General features: G+C 43.1%; 1 protein-coding gene across 1 annotated transcript in view; it reads left to right on the forward strand.

Moving 5' to 3' along the window:
* TMC2 (transmembrane channel like 2) overlaps positions 1-19,720 on the forward strand; it is a gene marked incomplete at its 5' end in the record, with an annotated part of 54,276 nt that extends 34,556 nt beyond the window's left edge. Inside the window, 11 exons of the mRNA XM_080582357.1 lie at positions 102-249; positions 2,603-2,791; positions 4,523-4,702; positions 5,600-5,752; positions 6,771-6,899; positions 8,368-8,435; positions 9,312-9,551; positions 11,300-11,425; positions 16,174-16,252; positions 17,811-17,931; positions 19,068-19,720. Of these exons, the coding sequence (XP_080438483.1) occupies positions 102-249; positions 2,603-2,791; positions 4,523-4,702; positions 5,600-5,752; positions 6,771-6,899; positions 8,368-8,435; positions 9,312-9,551; positions 11,300-11,425; positions 16,174-16,252; positions 17,811-17,931; positions 19,068-19,324 (1,690 nt within the window). The 3' untranslated portion in view covers positions 19,325-19,720. The remainder of the gene's footprint in view (positions 1-101; positions 250-2,602; positions 2,792-4,522; positions 4,703-5,599; positions 5,753-6,770; positions 6,900-8,367; positions 8,436-9,311; positions 9,552-11,299; positions 11,426-16,173; positions 16,253-17,810; positions 17,932-19,067) is intronic.
* Positions 19,721-22,336: the final 2,616 nt, after the last annotated feature.

A 22,336-nucleotide genomic window follows, 5' to 3' on the forward strand; every position in this document is an offset into this window, starting at 1 on the left:
GCCCCAGCAAAGCTCAAGTGCGGTGGCTCTGTGAAACAGGATGTGTGGTGGCTCTGTGAAACACTTGGCCTGACCTTGTCACTGTGCATGCCCTTACACAGGATGGCACGCAATGCCAATCAGAGTACAGCAGATGGGGACGATGACAACTTCATTTTCAGCTGGAAAATGTTCACAAGCTGGGACTACCTCATTGGCAACCCAGAGACTGCAGACAACAAGTTCGCATCCATCACCACCGGCTTCAAGGTAACCCCTAACTGGCATTTCTCTGTCTGCTTCTGGGGATGCTCCCAGCACCTTCCATGGCATAGGGTTAACAGGACATCTGGGTATCTGTACAAGATCTCTCAGAATGAACAGCGTATGACACTGAATCACAGCAGTTCTAGCTCCAATGCCCTGGGTCACCCCAAGCCCCTTTTTAGGATTTGGAAAACCAGATGAGTATTGTTTTCCTCTGGAGCACTAAGTGGGAAAAAACAGCTGCTGTGGTCATGTGAGAACCTAACCATCTCCATCACTTCGCCATCATATGTTTCTCCTCGGCACCAGGCAGAATAGAAACTGTGGGAACCCAATGCCATTGCACGCCCAATGTTTGGGGCAGCAGGAGCAGCAGAGGGGACAGGCGGGATACAAGCCACCCTGCAGCATGAAGCCAAGGCCATATGCACAGGGGGCCACCATGTCCTCATTCCTCTTCTCCCATCACCCCTGAGTTCAGGGCAAGTTTCTGCCCAGAGCCATCCTCCTCCTGGGGCACTGTTTTCTCTGTGACTCGAAGCACAAGAGAAGGCAACAGCTTCACAGGCTGGCAATTTCTACAGCTTTCCCCTCCAAAATATCTTGTCTCTTCTGTTCCTTTGTCCCAGTCATGACCACATCTCATCCACAAAAGCTAAAGCCCTCTTGAAGACTCAGTAAAACTGTCCTGAATTTCTTGTAACATCCCAGATCCCAGGGCTGTGTCACAGAGCCTGTTGTCCACACCACAAAGCCCACACCTCAGTCTCTCTGAACACAGTAGGTTTAAGCTTCCCATTTGGAGCCTATCTTAAAATTTCAGCAAAGAAGTTGAGGGATTTCTTCATTTCCATTTCAATGTCCACAAGCTTTCTGTGACCCACCACAGCTGCTGTCCGCACTACTGAAAAGTTTGTTCTTCCAAGATAATTTCACTGCTTAGCTGATTACACACATGTAAGTATGGGGGCAATACATACCTACAGAAACAGACAAAGCTTACCCGCTATTAAAGTTATGTTGCATACTATGAGAAATCCTATCTCCAGCATGCTGGAAGAATACAAAATGATTCCACTAATATCAGTGAATAATAACAGATTTGTACTTATTTAATCAGAAATTCTGGACTAACCTAACCTCAGAGAAGATCAAAGAAAACAACTCTAAGACAATTTAATAGATTTTTTTCTTTCTTTTGGAAGCCAAGTAGAAACAAAATGTGGAGGACAGTGAGGATATCTCCAATGAAAACCAGAAACCAAAAGCAGAAAAAAAAAATATGTAAAATATTTTTCTGTCAAAAAATTTGCTCTTAAAGCCTACTTTCAAAGGGCTTTATTTTTTTTTTAATTAACAAAGTTTGTAAAAAACAAAACAGTTTTATCTGAAACTGAAAAAAAAAAAGATCCAAAACTATTTTTGGTTAACAGAAATTTCTATGTAATGTTCTGCCTCTGGGTTACTAGGAGCTCCATTAACCAAAAACTGTTTCAAAAATTAAAAAATTACAAATAAAAAATAAAGAAAATACTCAACAAATTGGACTGAGTTTTGTGATTATAAAACACATATAAAGCAAGGCCAAATATATTGAGCATCTGCTGAAGGAGGGAAGAACTTTTCCAACAATAGCTCGCCCCACACTTTTTTTTACATATTCATACCAGATTGGGTAAGGAAAAAGCAATACATAAAAGAGCCGCCACTCAGCATGTAGCTGCTCGATCTGAAAAGTAACTTCATCCAGTTTAACCTTGTTCAGAGCTAACACTTCATGTAAAATCCCAGAGAAAGGGGACTTAATAGCAGTATTGCACACAGATAAAACCAGAAGGATCTTTGCTAAAATGCACAAACCAATTTTTGGACTGTAAAAGAGCTAAGGCTTGGGATACTGAGCAGGAATTAGCCACAGGAAAAAATTACACATGGAGTAAAGAAAAAGCCTAACAGCTGCGGATTTCAAAGGCTTGATCAGTTTTCTTTTTTGTGAAGATGAGTTGCAATAGGTGACCTGATGACGGTGTGCAACCACCTGTCCAGCAGCTAGCAGTGACATCCAAAAAGCCTTGCAACCCAGCTGCAGACTTGGCTGGGAGATATTTTATTTTAGAGCCTCATTCCCCCACCTTATTCCCGTGGGATGTGGCAGGCTGTCTGCCACTTTGTGCCTTCCAGGCAAAATGAGATGTCTTCATGGAGTTTTGTTTGAGCTTAACGCAAAGTACCATGTTCAATATAGCCATCATAGCTCAGAATTACATTTTATAACGTAGAAAACTATCCGATGTTGCCTTAGGCTCAGTGCTACAACTTACTTGCTCCAATTCTGTGAGTATCTCTGTTTTTTCAGGAATCTATCGTGGATGAGCAAGAAAGCAACAAAGATGAGAACATCCACCTGAGGAGGTTCCTGCGGGTCCTGGCCAATGTCCTCATCATATGCTGCTTGTGTGGGAGTGGCTACCTCATTTACTTTGTGGTGAAACGCTCCCAGACATTTTCCAAAATGCAAAATGTTGGGTGGTATGAAAGAAATGAGGTATGGAAACTTTCCTTCCAGTTTTCTGATGTAATAACTTTCCTTGCACATCAGCATAATCATTGCCACAGCCTGAAGATGGCATCCAAAGAAGAGGGATTCCCCACCATGTTCAAAAGTCCCTCTGTAACTTTGTACTTGTGTTAGCCAGGAATCACACTGGTCTCACTGAGAGTTTTCAGGGCAAATTAACAGCTCCTGTAGGCAGGGGAAAATGCTCTCACAATAAATTGCATTAAGAGTCAATGGGCCTTCAGTACTTACATCACCATTTTTTAAAGCATCAACTTCAAGTTATATATTAATGCTCAAATATTATGTTGTACTAGAAAGCTGAGTGTTGAAAATGTCCATTGTAAGACACGAAGTTAAACTCAGATCTTTTTCATTCCTTCTGAGTAATGGGAATAAGATTTCACAATCAGCAGAAAAATGTCAGTTGTCAAAAATATTTGTCTTATTTTGGAATGAACTGTTCAAACTCGAAGCTCTCCCCACGCTCACACAAAATTGTTTCTATCTATTGAAAGGCTTAATTTCAATGTATACTCCATTACCATGTGTCTAAATATCAAAGGCAACTCAAATTCAAACTTATGCATTTTCGTAATTCCATCAGAAAACATCAGCAAAACAGCTCACAAAATGCTTTGATTTATTTAGTTAACTTTTCCCAAAGGGAAAACAAACAAACAAACAAACAAAAAAAAAGTCTCGCAACTGAGACTTTCCTGGTAATAACTTAAGATCTGCATATACACAATTCTGGGTACTGTTCCTCTTTCTGGAAACAAAAGTAAGAAACAAGAGACCCATGAGTCAGAACCTGCCGGTGGCTGTCCAGACACAGTCCTCTGCAGGCCAACAGGCACTAGATGGCTGTAAAAAGAAGATAGTGTTTGCAAACCATGCCTGACCTAATGCTGACACATCAATGATCTCATTGACCACAGCAACCCAATACTTTGCCCCATACAGAAGAATAAATATGAGATGGGGACATATTTTCTTGGGCTGCAACACTGAGTCCTTGATGCGTTTCCATTCACATCCATAATTGCCTATTGCAAAAGGACATGCCAAATATGGCAAATAAACGTTAGCATTGACTAATTACTTTTTAAGACAAGTCTTTTGCTTCCTCTAAAACTAAAATAACAAATGAGGAGCTGATGCAGGCAATAGTATGAGTGACTTGAAGAAACTAAATATGCATGAGCTTGGACTGACAGGGAATACACTCTGCAGAGCTCATCCCTTTGAGATAATAACAAAAGTCCTCTTGCAGGAGCAAGCCCTGCAGTCCAGCCCTGCAGCCTGTTGCTGTGCTGCCAGCACACTAAGCCAAGGAGCTGAGCTCATTTTGGCTCCCTCCTAATCATAAAACCTTCAAGAATCTCCAGCCAGTTGCCGACAGGTTGCTGGCAGCTCGTGCTCTACTCCACATGTCCCTTGGTCCAAACCTTATTACTGTAATTGGCCTCTGTTAGCAGGGAGGAGCAGAAACTAATTTGGTGGCACACTATTACATAACACAACTTTCTCTCCATTATGTGCTGCTTCCACTTCTGCTGCCCTGCTCTAGTGGAAAGTCATTTGCTGATATTAAAGAGATTTGTTAGCTTGCCCCCCGTTGAAAGGGGTCATCGTGCACACTTAATTTTGGTCACAACTCACAGTAAGGTAGTCTCTGTTGTTGCTGTTAGCAGTAGCCTTTTCCTTGTTTGGCAGGTTGAAATTGTGATGTCCTTGCTGGGCATGTTTTGCCCCCCCTTGTTTGAAACCATCGCTGCACTCGAAAATTACCATCCGCGTATCGGGCTGAAGTGGCAGCTGGGACGCATCTTTGCCCTCTTCTTGGGGAACCTCTACACATTCCTGTTGGCCTTGATGGATGACGTCAATGAAAAAGTAAGGGCTGAGTTGAAAAGCTAAGTGCACTAGCATTTTTTGGAGCCAAGGGTGAGTGCAGCACATCTCCATGGCTACCAGGGGCAATCCCACACTTTGCAGCAAGTGCCCCCCACCCCTCCCCAGTGCTCTCAAGCATTTTAAGCATCAAGCTGTCCCAGAGTGAGGTTGAGATGGATTTTGGGAACAGAGCTCCCTGCTGCTGAGCAGAGGTCAGGGACTCAAGAAAGAACTCCTAGATCTGTCTATTATTGTCATCTAAAATCACAGAATATTAGGGTATTTTTTTTTCCATCTGACACTATTTGCAATTTCTATTAATGCAGACCCCAAGGACGTGATTTATATTCCTTTTCCCCTGCCCTCCCCACTTTAGCATTATCCTGGTAGTATGCAGCAGGCAGATAACAGCAGGAAAGGATAAATGTCTAACTGATCTATAGAAAAAAATGACCCTTACTTAAGCTGAGAAGAGTAAGAGGAATCAGGGAGGTTTGTTCAGCCCTGACAATGAAGAACAAAGCAAGGAAGGAGAACTGCACAGAGGCTCCTCTTCCATGCATACTAGCAGCAGCCCTGCTCCTTGCTCTCCCTGGCCCTCAAACCATGTCTCATCTTGCTGGAGGTCTGGCTCCTCCATGTGCAGGGAGCTGGCTGCTGATCCCCCAAAACTCATGGTGCCCCCAAGCTTCTTTTGATCTGGAGGGGCTGCTCCCTGACACCTGGGGAAAGGGAGCAAGGTTCTGTGCTAGTCTTCTTTCCAGTGCTGTCACTTCAAATCCGTTTTAAGTAGTTTCTTGTATTAGGAATGGTAGCTGGTAGAGAGGGGAACACATTGGCACCCTCTGTGGTCACCATATCCTTACATTTTTTGGCTGAGGTATCTCTCTGTTGCAGCTGGCTGAAGAAGATGTTGTGAAGAACATCACACGCTGGATGCTGCTTGGCCACCACAACTCATCCATGGGGAACAGCAGTGCTGACACCCCACCTCCCCTCGATCCTGCAGACGTGCCCAGGGGACCCTGCTGGGAGACAACTGTCGGCATTGTAAGAAATTTGTTATGCAGTAAGTCTCTGGGATGATTTCGGTGTTGTTTTTGTGTTTTTGTTTTTATGGTTGATGTTTTTAGCATTTCCAGGATTTAAGTTTTCCTTGCAAAAGACATCTCCTTTCCCAGCTCTCACATAGCAGTACCAAGGCAATATAAATCCTTCACCACTGTTCTCAAGCTATGGCCGTGAAACCCTCAACACACACAGACCTCCAACACTTCCTTCAAAAGAGTAAAAAAAGTCCAGGTAGCCTATGGTCATGCCTACATCATACCTTGGTTCAGATCATGACAGCACCTTCAAAGCAAACCTGTCTTCTCCACTTGTTGTTGCACTTGATTTGCATTGCAGAGAGGTTTTGGAGCACACAGATGAAGCCTGACCCAGAGGATGTGTTCCCAAGGGAATTCCTGACACATCCCAACCACTAATGCACCATGAGGCCAGGGGATGAGGGCAGAGCTAGGTGAAGATAACCCACCCTGAGATGCATGGAAGGTGGCCTTTAAGTCCTCAGCACCACAACTTTCACCCCACAAACCTACCCTTCAACTCTCTTGCTTTGGGCAGCTTTCATCATGCACCAAAGTTTTGTAGTTCTTCAGAACAGTGAAATACCTGCAAAAACAGCTCACAAATGTAAACCACAGTAGCACAGATTTCTGTGACAGCACCATCAAAATTACCTTCTTTGTCTGCATGTTTTACAGCTTTATTGCAGCGTTAGCATTCTGCTTCCATTTTATGTGTTGCCACAACATATAGCGCAGTCAATAATACTAATAACAGCTATCAGGGCTAATAGCTGTAAGGGAGTTTGTTATTCCCAAGCACAAAAGTGAAGGTTTGGCACTGCCAAGTGGCTGAAAACAGGTAGGGAGATTACTCACAGCATGCAGTTCTGAAGGTTACTGTCATATAGAGGGAGATAGATTAATAAATAAAATGCACTCCCTGAATGAGCTACTGAAATTATAGGAGCTAAATATTTTGTTTGTGCTTTAAATTGCAGGAGTTTGTAAGGCTCACAGTGTCTGATATCCTGGTGACCTATGTAACCATCCTGGTGGGAGATTTTATCCGAGCTTGCTTTGTCAGATTTGTGAATTACTGTTGGTGCTGGGACCTAGAGGCTGGATTTGTAAGTCAATGTCTTATAGCTGAGAAGCTAGAGGTAATACAGGGCCATTTGTTCAAATATGACACAGATTGATTTTGAATGATTCCATCCATTTTCTGGTCTTGTTTGATAATTTAAGCTGTGAAGGCAGTCTCTGCATCACTACTCTGGATCAATCAGTTTCACCCCAGAAAGTACCCTACAAAAACACAGTTATCTTTCGCACCTCAGGAATTTAAAAGATGAAGTTGAGTTGAAAAAAATTGACCTGATGTTCATTCAGTTGTTATAACCTCAAACCTTTGGGCCCTTCTACACTCATCTCTTCTTAAAGCCCTTCTTGTTCATTGCCTGCCCTGCAGGCAGTAGGATGCTTTACTCATAGCACAGTCTTCTGATCTATTCTGGAGGTTGGTGTTACTTTTGCTGCAGAGGAGTAAAGAGCTCTTCTTTCCCTTCTCATGTATGCATAACACACAGGAGTGCTGAACTCTTTGGTATTCATACAGGTAACATTACAAAGCGGCCAGCACTGGAGCTGCACAAATACAGAGCGAAACTGTGAAAAAAAGGTTCATTTTTTTCATTTAAGTGATAAAAACAGATGGATTCAGACAGAATCAGATATCAAATTGGGTCGAAAGCAGACATACCACACAGGATATTTCAAACATATGAGGGCATCACCCATCATTTTTCAGAATTGTGTTCTGTATTGAAATAAAAAAATATTTTTTTGAGAAAACAGAAAAAACTTTACATAGTATAAGCTGCTAAATTGGACCTGAGTTTTTATGCATATACTCATAGAACAGTAGTGTCATCATAGGCAAATCTACCAGAATAATAACTTATAAAGTGACAAATACTGTCAATAGATTAGACCTGCCTGTTCTGGACTTACCACCTTTAGCACCCACATTAGAAGGGCCGATCCACAGAAAACAATATTTTAACTATTATCTAGAACAGGGCAAAATGCCACTTCTTACTGACCAGGTAATATATTCCTTCACATTCCTCTCCCCTAGGCTCTCCACTTCTGTTCTGCAGCAGCCTGCTGCTGCAAGACCTAGGGACATGGATATATCTGGTGTAGCATTTGCCCTCCAGATCATCATTATGACTGTTTTAACATTCAATATTTTACCAGAATAAAACTGCAAATCAGCAGCCAGATACACCAGCTGGAGTATAAAGTCGAGTCCTGTGCCATGGCTCCTTTGTTCACAATTGACTTTGCTAGCTGAGAGAACATATAAACATTGTGCAACTCTAAGCACCTCCGTACATTTGTCCAATTTTAAGCAAGCCAAGAGAAAGGCAGCCCACAGCCCAGGTGCTGGTTATTCAAGCAGTGCACACACAGTGGGAGCCCTCCCAGAAATTACTCTATATCAAATTTAAATAAGTATCCTTATACCCAGCAGCTACAGCAAGCAATAGCAGGTACCTCTAGCAAAAACAAACTCTTTCTCTTCCCATGCAGCCCTCCTATGCAGAGTTTGACATCAGTGGCAATGTTTTGGGTTTGGTCTTCAACCAAGGAATGATTTGGTAAGATATTTCCCTTCTTTGTTTTTGCATTATTGAAAAAAAGACCTACAGTGTAGTCAGAAGACTTCCAAGCCAGCTAGAATAGCCTTTGGGTTTTGGTTTCTCTGATTGTTTGACTTTCTGTTCTTGTACAAAAAAGTAGAAAATTAAAAATGCCAGCTTAGTTGTCAAAGAACTATCAACTGAAACAGAGAACAGTCTTGCAAACCCGGCCCTATTCTCACTTTTATAAAATCATTTTTTCACAAAAATGTACTTCATCCTTTCAAGATGGCTCACGTGCTGGGGGAAGAGATCAGAAGAGGCTTGGGAGCAAGGTGCTGTGAGCTTACTTGTGAGCACAAGGCTGGCCCTGGAGTCAGCTGAACATGTCAGGCAAGACAGTATATCCCAAAATTGCCCCAAGGGAGGGCAAACAAAAGCTGCTCATATGACAGAATGAGAGTCAACAGGCAACCACACAAAATCCCACACCTCCTCTGGGAGCAAGGTTTCTTTTGCCAGGATTTAATGATCCTCTACTACAACACCTCTGTAGACTCAAGAATGTCTCTCCCTGCTGGGTTCTTCTACTTGACATATTCCAAGCTATCCCCAAACAATTTTTGTCACAAACTGCAAGTCTTTCCTTGCAACCACTGAGGTCTAAGATCTGTCTGGTCCTCAATTTATGGTCACTGTACATTAACACGGATGCAGGCAACTTCTCCTCCAGAAACACAAGATAGATAGCACAAGCTTTCCCACTCGGACTTTAGTTGTGGGTAAGCTTTCCACAACATTAGCAACATTTTTTCTTCTATTGAAAATAAAAACCCTTCCAATCTGTCAAAAAGAAAAAAAAAAAAACATCTTTTCCTCTCCTTTCCTTTTCAGGATGGGATCCTTTTATGCACCAGGGCTCGTGGGTATAAATGTGCTGCGCTTATTAACCTCCATGTATTTTCAATGTTGGGCTGTTATGAGTAGCAATGTCCCTCATGAACGAGTATTCAAAGCATCCAAGTCTAACAACTTTTACATGGGACTTTTACTGTTAATCCTGTTCCTCAGCCTCCTGCCTGTGGCCTACACCATCATGTCCTTGCCTCCTTCCTTTGACTGTGGACCATTCAGGTACTAGCAAAACACCAATAATGCAAGGTTTTTGCTCTGCTACAAAGGATTAATTTCACGAAGTTTGAAGGCCTGGTCTCCAGCAAAGATGGTATAATACTTCCATTTCCTTCCTTGTTAAATCCCTAGTGATGTGAAGCCACAGGACCCACCCAGTCTGCTATGGGTGCTGCGCCTCCTCTGAGCATGTCTGCTTTTCTCTGGAAGGCTCTGCAAACCCAGCTTTTTTGCTCCCTCCTCTGCTACCTGATTGATGGTGCTTTCCCCAACACACAGTGATGGAGAAGCATCAGAGGACAGCAGGGGTGGGACAGCGAGGTGCAGCCCCCAGGAAAAAAGCAACAGGAGCAGCCCTAAGGCTCTCATCAACATTATGGTAGCAAAACTAGAGTCTAAAGCCTCCCAAGACCTTGCATAGAGCCAAGAAATCCCACAGCATGAACTGTGTTGAATTTTTGATGGAAAATAGCAGGAAATGGATAGGTCTGAGCCTGAGGAGTTGTTGCTTTTAAAAAAAAAAGCCTTCTTTTTCCTCCCCTTCTCTCCTAAATTAGCACTGTTCAGAGCATTCAGTGGACTGGATTAACATGCCAATAATGTCTGATCTGATTGAGTAACACCATTTCCTAGGCCCACTGAGTCTGACACAGCAAAGAACCAGATTGGAACAAATTGTTCTGCTAATTGAGAACAACATCAGAAAGCTAAATGACTTGGGGAGAAGGCAATAGACCAGAATTCCGTCTGTTCTGTAACAAGGATAGGTGTCAACATGCAATATCCGAAGATCTGTCAGGAAACTTGTTGCCTGCATGCTATCCTTTAGATATGACTAACCTGAAATGAGAGCACTATTTTAACTCCCAATCACACCTTCAAAATCTACTTAGCCTGGTTCACTCCCCTCAGCATAACTTTCCACCCATAACTTGACTGAAAACTTAACTCTCCTAGGTTTAAGGCAGCCAATGAAGTTGGAGTCCCACTTAGCCACTTGGACTTTATTGACTTTTGTTATAAGGAAGGAATCCAATGCCTTCCTGAGCAGAATCTAAAGGGACTGCAAGATCTCACAAGGAAGCAAGCTTAAAGATGAGGAATGGCACTCATGGGGCTGAATTCATAGATAGTGGGGAGAGAAGAAGGTCAATTATGCAAACCAGCCCAACCACCAATTTTTAGATTTGTGCTACTTTCACACAGAACATTCTCATCTGTTTTACCAATCCAATTTGAAATGACTCTTTCACTGAGTTTCCTATTAAGCGATAATCACAGCTTGCTATTTTTGTCCTTACTTAACAGCTCTTCAAGTTGATTCATTATTTCAGAAAGCTGGGATTTGCATATGGAAAATTACCTCTACCATGAGAAGGCTGCATTTAATAAGAAATTGATCAGAAATGTATAGTTACTGCAATCTGTAGGTTTTTATACATTTCAGGATGGTAAATAGGCAGAATTCATAAAGGATCTGCACATTGAAATAAACATACTATCTTTTGGAGCAAGTTGGTTTAACAGAGATTATTTGTATAACTAAAGGAGGGAGAGAGGGGAGAGGACTAAAATAAAATTTGAAATGAAGTAATTTCAGTAGAATTTTTACTTAAAAATCCTTGCTGGCCAACAGCAAGATCATGCTCACTGGCAGAGCGGAAACATGCTACTTATCATCATTAAGTTGAGAGCTTCTGTATCCCTCCAGGAGTTCTGTACACTCCTTAACTTACTATTTCTCTTTCCAGTGGAAAGAAAAGGATGTATGAAGTCATTCAAGAGACGATTGAGCTTGATTTCCCACTTTTTATTGCCAAGATCTTCAGCTACATGGCAAACCCAGGACTGATCATTCCTGCAATTCTACTCATGGTGTAAGTTTTCCTTGCAATATTACATGCCCAATCTTGCAGGGATGGAAAGAGGTTGAAAAAAATGCTGTAATTTTAGCAAGGTACATCTGCTGAGATAATGGCCTGGATGAAAGCAGACACACTCTTTGTTGCATCCCTCCCTTCCGCCCCCCCCAACCCTTGCCTGACCCAATTTCCCAAAAATTAATTTCCTAACCCAATTAAACATAACCATGTAGATGAAACACATTGCTGACACAGACGTCGTGGTTGTCACAGCTTCCATCTCTAAAATTTTCAGTAGCTCGTAGGAACTAAATGGACAGTCTCAGCCTGGTACCTTGTGGAGAAGCAATTTCTGTCACAGCTGGTGGTATTTACAGCACTGCCAAGGCATGGCATTCAAAAATTACATGTTCCAAAAATATGTTTTTTTTTTCTTTTTTCTTCCAAGTAATATATCTGAAATTTGTTTCAATAGCATCAGACCATTTCAGCTTTGAAGCCACATCTGAAACCATGCTTAATCCTTAGTTCCTTCAGCAGCCTGACCAGGGCAGTTCTCATTTACTTGTATTTTTAAAAGAGATTTTTGGCATTACTCTTGAGGCTTTCAGGGCTATCAAAATGAGTGGGAAAGCCATAGCCAAAGTTTACAGACAGCTTTGAACATGCTAGGCTAAACAGATTGAGATGGGGAGAGGGTCAGGGAGCATATTACACAGGCTTGCCTCTCTTACACTTCCTTTGGCGTATGTGCACGTTGGAGATGGGCCTCTGATCTGGTCCACTTCTCTTGGGCACTGTGATCCTTTGTTTTTACTAGGTTACACTGAAGATAATACTATTGAATTAAATCAAATACAAGTTTATGTGTTATGGAATTTCTTATAGGAACAGCCTGAGAAAAATCCCAATTAAACTGAAAATCAACCAGCATCCCTCTACTTGCCTCAAACTCCTTACTCATGTTAACCTAAATAAAAATGATCAGTTACTGTAACTGGTGCAGACAAAAGAATACTTGGAAAAATCAGATCTGATGCACGCAGAAGGCAGTCTCATGTCACATCCCCAGTATGGCCAAGCATATTGTTGAATTATTAGCTCTAGTCCTGTAGGCTTCACAGATGCTACTGCTGATATGAAGTGCAGATATAACTGCAAAACTAATCCAGCCCAAATGAATAACCTTTACAAGAGCTGCAAATCAGTTTTTGAGGCTTTGATGCAAACCCTCCAAAAAGGTGGCATGAGAGTGGTAGAATGTTGAAAATAACATTTTGGTCAGTGACAATCTCCTGCCCTTTACTCCACTGACAGCTGGGATAGCAAACAGCATGAATCCCATTTACCTGCTGAAGACATTCCTTTCATCATCCCTTTTCCAGGAGGAGGGCTGCTCCTCACTCCCACACCACAGTCTTCCATGGATCCATCTCTCCTTAAAACACCATTTGGTCTCTGCCCTGACTCCCTGTGCAAAAAGAGAGATACCACTCTGTGTCCACATTACCTAAAACAACCTTGCTTCCCACCCAGATACACTGTCTGTGCAGCTTTTGGGGGTATTAGATATTGGTGACTTCCAGTTGTGCGGCTACTGAGAGGGTCACAGCCATTTAAAAAAATAAATAAATAAAAAGCTGATGCTTCCACTATGCCCAGATAAATCAGACCTACAGCCTGCTGCCAGTAGCTCCTGCATGTCCTTACAGCATCAGATGCATGGTGTAAGTACTGCTTACCATGTGCATGTAAACTTTTCTTGAGAAAGTTCCGGACAGAATTATAGCCACCATACACGTACTTTTTCTAAGGATTTTTCTCATCTTGGAAACTTTTCAGTTGAGAGAATCCCATTTAATGCACGATCTTTGTCCACCTACAAAAGCCATACACCCCTAGCTAGAAGAGAGGCAATATACAGAGAGACAGAAATTTAGGTTTATATCTCTTTCACCATTTTCTCTGGACTGTAAGTCATATGCAAGACCCTGATTTCTTGCCTTCTCTCTAAAGTCTTCAGCTTCTGCTATGGTACAAGTAGCCTCAAAGGATTATGGTGATGTTATATTTCCTAAGCAGTCAGTTTCATAGTGTAGAAGAAAAAAAATCACATCCTTACAGAAGAACAAAAATAAAAACTCTAAAAGGCTTTGTTGGGACAAAGAGCCTAAATCACCAAGATCACCAAGACTGAGTTTTAGTTTAATTCTAGGCAAAAGGAAATAAATGTATTTCCTCCAGACAGACCCCTGAAAAAAGTCTCCAGAAAGGCCATCCAGAGTATCCCTTTCCAGTCTCTCACCTGGAAACCAATATGACTGTAAATGGTGCCTTGTTGTGGTTAGAGTCAGACACTGTACTAAAATCCTCTAGCCTCATTTGACAATGCTGAGCTTGGGCCAGAGTCATATGTTGTGTTTGTGAACTATCAGGAAAATATTTTTTTTGACAAAAGTTTTTGATGTTTTTTTTTGTCTGCCCTTTTCTCTTTTTTTTTTTTTAATATTAGATTTTTTTTAAAAAAAACAAAGCACAATAGCAGTGAACTAAATGGATTAGGCTTTTCCCAGGAATGGTCCAGAGTCACTAAGCAGATGATGTTTGTAATTAAGGAGAATAAAAGCTCTCTACAAAAGCAGAAGACATTTTTGACAACCTAAATATTATCAGGTGGTAGTGAGACAGCCCCAGACACTTGGGCTTCTTCTGAAGCATGTGCCTCTCTGCACACCAAAGACCGGCTGCCAGCATGCCCTCTCAGAACCCACTTGCCTTTCAGTGCCCTCAAGCTTGGCTGGTTTCTTCCTCTGCTTTGGCATGTCCTTTTTGCAGAAGAAGAAATCAAAACAAAAGCCAGTGGCTCTGCTCCCACTTGGTTCCTACTTGTCCTCTGTTCCCATCTCTGCTCACTTGCAACTGGTGGACTGTGAGTTGAGCAATGCACCTTTCAGGAGACAGTTCAGGTCTTTGTTCTGTCATGGTTTTCCTGGTTTCCTATTTGTTTTTCTAAGCTCCTTGACTAATCTGTTTTGTCTCCTGTAACACATAGCAGAAAGCCACATGTTTTATCAGCTGTATTGATTTTCCTCCAGAGAACAAGCTGTATGAGCTCACCATCAAGAAAGGACCTAAGGGCCATCGCTGATGTAGAGGAAGACAGACAAGGCAGAGGCAGGCAGGCCGTTTTTCTTTTATTTAAGCAGAGCTGAGCTGTTAGACTGGTTCAGCCCACCTTAACTGACTTTGCCACAAGGCAGCCTGAGTTTTTCCTAAGTCTTGAATCTCTAAAGGTAGCTTGGAGACAGCCAGTGAGAAAAGTAGATATGAGGAAGTAGGTAAAACTTAAATGGTGAACTTGAGTCCTTATCCCCACCAAGTGAATTTCACACTGGCCTGCACAACATCCTTGTTTCTAAGTTGGAGACACATGGATTTGAGAGACGGACCACTCAGTGGATAAGGAATTAGTTGAATGGTTGCACGCAAAGAGCTGCAGTCAACAACTACATCCAGGTGGAGACCAGTGATGAGTAGTGTCTCTCAGGGGTCTGTACAGGGACTGGAAATATTTAACATCTTTGTTGGTGACACGGACAGTAGGATTGAGCGCACCCTCAGCAAGTTTACTGATGACACCAAGGTGTGTGATACAGTTGACATCCTGGAGGGAAGGGATGCCATCCAGAGGGACCTGGACAGGCTTGAGAGGTGGGCCTGTGCGAACCTCATGAGGTTCAATGAGGCCAAGCACAAGGTCCTGCACCAGGGCCAGGGCAATCCTAAGCACAAACACAGGCTGAGTGGAGAATGGACTGAGAGCAGCCCTAAGGTATAGTGACTAGGGGGTGTTGGGTTGATAAGAAGTTCAATATGAGCTGGCAATGGGCAGAAGCCCTCAAAGCCAACCATATCCTGGGCTGCATCCAAAGAAGTGCGATCAGCAGGTTGAGGGAGGTGATTCTACCACTCTACTCTTGTGAGATCCCACATGGAATACTGAATTCAGCTCTGGAGCCCCCAGCATAAGAGGGACATGGACCTGCTGGAGCAAGTCTAGAGGAGGACCACAAGGATGATTGATCAGAGGGCTGGAGCACCTCTCCTATGAAGACAGGCTGAGAGAGTTGGGGTTGCTCAGCCTGGAGAAAAGAATGCTCTGGGGGACCGTATAGCAGGATTCTAGTACTTAAAAGGGGCCTACAAGAAAGCTGGAGAGGGAGACACTCTATCAGGGAGTGTAGTGAGAGGACAAGGGATAATGGTTTTAAATTAAAAGTGAGGAGATTTAGACTTAGATATAAGAAAGAAAATTTTACTGATGGTGGTGAAGCACTGGAACAGGTTGCCCAGAGAAGCAGCAGATGTCCCCATCTCTGGAAGTGTTCAAGGCCACGTCGGATTGGGCTTTGAGCAACCTGGTCTAGTGGAAGGTGTCCCTGCCCATAGCAGGGGGGGTGGAACTACGTGATCTTTAAGGTCCCTTCCAACCCAAACCATTCTGTGATTCTGTAAGTGGCAGTGTAGTCCAGGCTCAGGAATCAAGTCTAATTAAGTCCCATAGGTAGTCCTCCCTGGGATGTTTGGGTGCACACAGGCCCACTATATGGGTTGCAATGGGTCCTAAAGGAAGTCAGTTTGGATTTTTAGGCTTCACTTGGTGCTTTCAGGAAGGCAGCACCTCCATGAATTTTATGCTTCCTCTCTATGAAACTTTCTCTCTCCCCAATCCTAACATTACAGCAACGTATTTGTTTTTGTAGCCTTGCTATATATTACCTAAATGCTGTGTCTGAAGCATACCAGCGCGCCAACGCAGAGCTGAAGAAGAAAATGCAAATGGTAAGTACTTGCCCTGCAAAGCCATGTTTGAAATACCATGTACTTCAAGTTTGATGTACACATATGCTTTTAAATTGCTTTTTATTCAGACCACATTAGTGACACAAGGGGAGGATGCATTTAATGGTTTTTCATTCCACTCTGATAACATTGAATGGCTAACGGCAAAGGGTGGTCACATCCCACAACAGACAATTTTATACATCAAAACTACAATAAGTGTTCCCGTAAACTGCAATTTCCACCTACAAAAATAAGTTACCTCAAAGTTCAAGTAATGTTTTGGAGCCTGAGATTTCCCAGGGACAATGATAAGTGTATCAAAACAGCAGCCTGATTTCATACAAGTTGAAGAGCAAAGAGCCCTAAATAACAACATGGCAATAATGTTTCACACCAGTAATTATCAAAGCACTTTACAAAGGAGGCTGGTATCTGTCTTTGTTATATAGATGGGAAAACCAAGATGGAGACAGATGAAGTGACTAGAATTTGCAGGGTAGGATTTGGACCTTGTGTTACCCAGAATTGAGGGAGATTGCAACATGCAGAAGACTATGATGCAAAGATGCCTGAACTAACATGAATTAGGTCTGGAAGCAGAACATCTGCAGAAGTGGAGCTAGCTCTGCTCAGATAATTAGCCTCAATGAGAAACAGCAGAGCTATGACCAAGGCTGCTACCAGGGCTGTGCTGGTCTGGTAGTAGCAGTTTCCCTCAGAGTTGCTGGACCCTGCCAGAGACCCTTGTATGACAACCCACTGAGCTCAGCAAGATTTGCTGTGGTTGTCCAAATGTCTGCCAGGTTTGTCCAAGGAGACAGAGGCCTCCCTGTGGGTTGGAATCTCTCAGCTGTAACTAGGCCATGAGTCACTTTGGACACCATAGCTCCAGCATGCAATACCTTCCATTGGGGATCGAACTCTTGGGACGAGGGGTGGAGCTGGAGTAGCATCCATGTGGGTTTTCTCTTTGCATAAGAGAGGGAAGCCTATGCTTCCTAACAGCTCCCTGTTATTCCTCTCTCTCTGTCATCCATATGGGAATCTTTTTAAGACCTAAAAATACACACACACAAACAAACAAACAAACAACAAAGATAGCCTTATACTACTCTTCATCACCATGCTATTGTGCCTTCCTCCCTTCCTCCTCATCCACTTTTTTTTTTGTTTGTTTTTTAATCACTGGTACTCCTACCTACCCCCTAAAATGCAAATTTGAAACAAAACAAAACTCCCATGGGGACAAATAGACAGCTGCAGAAACCCACAGGTCTGGTAGACATAAACCACATTATCACAAAGTCCTTTGCCCTAACAGGAGCAGAGCCATCTCTTATAAGGTTCTTGGTTCTGCCTGGGGTGCACTTTCTTTCCATAAAAAGGTTTTAACCCTAGGTCACTGGATCAAGGTTCAGCAACACTTTGAACTTGGCATATACATTACTTTCCTAACAACAAAGCCACATAGCCAGGCCAAGCATGACATCAGGCCACCATTTCACAGATTAGATCTTCAGTTTCAAACTAAACTCAATGATTTTCATTTATGCAGCAACGTGAAGAGGATAAAAACAAGAGAAACAACAAAATCAACAATAATTCCATGATGCAAGATCTGGAGGATTTACTTGCACCAAGTACAAAGAGTGAAATCTATCCCAAACAAGCAGAAGGTAAAAATTAAACAACTCCTACAACCTTCCTGATAAGATCCCCTTTGTCATCCAATGGTGACTGGGAAGGATTGAGAAAATGGGATAATACAAAGCTGAAAGGAATCAGATAACTATAACTGCACAGTTTTTGTCCAATTACAGAAGTCCATAATCCAATGGCCACCCAGGAAAGGCATGTTTTTAGACTAGACTGTGTGTCACACAGGTTTATCAAGGCATGGGGGTTGCAAACAAAATTTTTTATTCAAATCCCAGCTATTAGTCATGCCAGTCATGAAACCAAGAACCCATTTAAGGAATTAAGTTTCAGCATTGTTTCTGGACTGGTGAATTAAGCCAGGTGTGACTTTTTTTCCTCTTTTACAAATTGAGGTTTTCATTGAAAAACTTGTTATGAATGAGATGGAAGCTTTTTATATGACTGCTTTGGTCTTAGGGCAAATAAACATATGTGGTAAGTTCTGATGAGGGAGTCCCTGGCTAGTCAGAAATGTGCAGGATACAGCACTGGTACCAGAGTCAGGGCAGTCTTGAGAAAGAGTGAAGACAAATACTCCATTCTCTGTCTTGGACCAGACCTTTCCTGACTGCCAAAGCCTTCTGCTCTCATTTGTAAAAAACAGTGCAGCACATGCAAAAGATGTTGTATTTATATCAATGCAGATGAGAAAAGTAAATTAGTACCATCATAACCGTCTTGCATTTAGATGGATAGCTGTTTCTTAGAGAGGCCAAAATGAACTGGAAATTTTGGACCAAGCCAGTACAGATTCCTCCTGGAAGCAGATCCACAGCATTCATTTAAATTGAAATAATTTTCGCAGCATTGTGGGTGCATTGAAAATAAAGACTATAATCAGCAATTGTCTGTGACCACCACATGGGCCACATGTACCAGCAGGGTTAGTAGGACTTAACGTCTTTTAAATTCATCAGTGAGAACCAGCAAAGAGGACTTACTGGCTCTTAGCCGGGGACTAACTATCTTATTAATGGTTTCCTCATTCAGATGCTCAAGTGTAAACCCCAAGACACTTGGGTTATTGCATGTAGAAGAAACAGCATCCACTGGGGAAAAGAAAGAAAAGCACTGTTTGCTTTCAGGAAAATAACATTCATAATCTTTACTCTAGGCAAGAAAATAGAGTCTCCTGATCAAGCCGTCCCTTTTGGGAAACAAGGAAAAGCAGAAGTCCTGAATGGCAGCCCCATGACTACCGGGAGAAGAGCAGTGCTCATCCCACCACCACACTTGCTTGTGACACAGCCACCAACACCAGGCATCTGGGCACCTTACTCTTATCCTGACAAGCCCTGGCCAGGGGGACACTCACTGGGACTGGTCCCTGGAAGGGGCAGAGGACATCCATGCAACTCACATGCTGCTTAATAAGTTCAGCAACATTGCTCCTATTTGACATTAAAATGGAAGCGTTGCATGAACAAGAGTAGTTTTTGCAAGAAATGACTACTGTATGTTGGTCCATTCATGATGATCTGTATCTACCCAACACTGATTCTATCTAAAAAAGTTTTTTTTGTTTTGTTTTGTTTTTGTTTTTTGTTGTTAAATCTTAGAAATTGCAACCCTTTATTGCTTGTTTTGATCATAAAGGGAATGGGAGAGGGTTGGACTGGAACTTAGTCATAGCATTGCTAAATTACTATGTAGAAAATGACCTTGTGGCCACTAACAGCTGCATGGTGAACACACTTGGTGGAGTGAGCATGTCAGACCGTTTAAATACTTCTTCAGTTAATAAAAACAATATGAGTTTACCTGTCAGTTCAATCAAGATTTTTTGCTGTCCCTACCTGAGGAATTAAGTAGTCTATAAAAGTGAGTATCCCTTTCCAGCTGAGTGGCAGCCAGTACTGGGAATAAAGGTCTCCTAATAGACCAGCACAGAAGGAGGCTGTCAGCTGTATTTTGTCCTTCTTGATAGCTTTCCTCCTGTCTATGCACTCCAAACTTTCATCCTTTTGTTTCAGCTCTGTTGTGCACCACTTTCTCCGCCATTTTCTCTGGATTCTCACTCTGCTCCTCTTTACAGTCTGCTCACAGTAGTTTCATTATTTCAATTCCTAGATATGACTTCTGATTTAGTAAGATTACCCAGCACAGTTGAGAGACTAAAATTGCCTGATTACATGACAAAGCCCTTCTTTGTCTCTGGAGCATGGGCACTTGGTCTCTGCTGCTCCCTCAAGGTCGCTTCCTCTAGGTCACTCTCTGCCCTTGCTCCACGTGGGGTCCCTCCCACGGGATGACATCCTTCCCAAACTGAGCCTATGTGGGCTGCCCACAGGCAGCAGTTCTTCAAGAACTGCTCCCACATGGGTCTGTACCACGGGGTCCATCTGTCAGGAGCAAACTGCTCCAGCATGGGTTCCCCACGGGTGGCAGCTCACCTCAGACCCCCTGCTCCTGCATGAGCTCCTCTCCACGGGCTGCAGCACCGGCCCAGGGCCTGCTCCTGCGGGAGCTCTCCTTGGGCCTCCTCCAGGCCACATCCACCTGCTCCACCAGGGGCTCCTCCATGGCCTACAGCATGGAGATCTGCTCTGCCATGGGACCCATGGGCTGCTGTGGGAGCATTGCCATAGGGGTCGACAAGCTCTGTGGTTGGTGATAACATTGGACTCAAGGAGGAAGCCATGAGGAATGTAAACAAGTTAGAAGGAACAAAGAATGGTGATTCAGGAGACCCCTTGCTCTCTCAAACTGCTTGTTCTCCAACCCTTAAGACGTGGAAGTTGCTAAATGTTTGCTGTTGCTGGGCAAAGTTGTTAACCAACGAATAGCTAGTGGGAAAGTACTGCTTATAAAGATAATGGTATAAGAAGGGAGCCTGTCCTCAATAAAATTGTTGAAGATATTAATCCCTAAAGATACCCTGGTGTCCATGTGGTCATTTCGCCACAGGCTGCAGGGGGACAACCTGCTTCACCATGGTCCTCTCCACAGGCCACGGGGAAACTTCTGCCCCAGTGCCTGGAGCAACCTCCTCCCCCTCCTTCTTCACTGACCTTGGCGCCTGCAAGGCAGTTTCTCACTCCTTTCACTCTCCCAGCTGCTGGGTGTCAGCAGTTTTTTTTTCCCTTTCTTAAATATGCTCTCATGGGGGCACAAACAACATCACTTACTGGCTCAGATCTGTCCAGCAGCAGGGCTCTTATCTAACATGGGGTAGCTTCTGGATTCTTCTCACAAGAAGCCACCCATATGGCCCCCAGCTACCAAAACCTTGACACGTAAACACACTACAGCAACCAGCCAGAGTGTCAAAAGATTGACCATCTGCTCAATGTTATTGAGGAACTGGAATTGATTAATATAAACTAAAGAAAAAACCTGAAACCACACACACGCACAAAAAAACCAAACCAAAACAAAACAAAAAAAAACCACTGCACCCTCTGCCCCACAAGAAAAAAAAAAGATGCAAAACCAACAAAAAACTCAATAAACCCCAATAACCCCCCACATCACCACCTTCACACCATCAACACAAATGAATAAAAAAATGAGAAAAAAAATATTAAAAAAAAACACACCAACCCCCCAAAACACCAACCCCAAGCCCCTCCACAACAATAAAAAACAAGAATGAAACAAACCACATGAGACAGGGAACAAGATGAAGGAGAGCATGGATGATAGTTTTCCGATGCAGCTGGTTAGTGAGCCTACCAGGGGAGGTGCCCCGCTAGACCTTCTCTTCACAGAGAAGGACTGGTGGGAGATGCGGTGGTCGGAATCTGTCTTGGGCAGAGTGACCACGAAATGGTAGAATTCTCTATTCTTGGCGAAGCCAGGAAGGGGACCAGTAAAACCGCTGTCTTGGACTTCCAGAGGGCAGACTTTGAGCTGTTCAGGACACTGGTTGGCAGAGTCCCTTGGGAGGCGGTTCTGAAGGGCAGAGGAGTCCAGGAAGGCTGGGCACTCCTCAAGAAGGAAATCTTAATGGCTCAGGAGTGGTCTGTCCCCACATGCCCAAAGATGAGCCAGCGTGGAAGAAGACCGGCCTGGCTGAGCAGAGAGTTGTGGCTAGAGCTTAGGGAAAAAAAGAGGGTTTATGATCTTTGGAAAAGAGGGCAGGCCACTCAGAAGGATTATAAGGATGTTGTAAGGATGTGTAGGGACAAAATTAGAAAGGCCAAAGCTCATCTGGAGTTCAATCTGGCTACTGCTGTTAAAGACAACAGAAAATGTTTTTATAAATACATTAACACAAAAAGGAGGACTAAGGAGAATCTCCATCCTTTACTGGATGTGGGGGGAAACTTAGTGACGAGAGATGAGGAAAAGGGTGAGGTGCTTAATGCCTTTTTTGCCTCAGTCTTTAGTGGCAAGACCAGTTGTTCTTTAGATACCCAGTACCCTGAGCTGGTGGAAGGG

Source organism: Anser brachyrhynchus, assembly GCF_964034855.1.
Source record: "Anser brachyrhynchus genome assembly, chromosome: 2".
Taxonomy (NCBI): Eukaryota; Metazoa; Chordata; class Aves; order Anseriformes; family Anatidae; genus Anser; species Anser brachyrhynchus.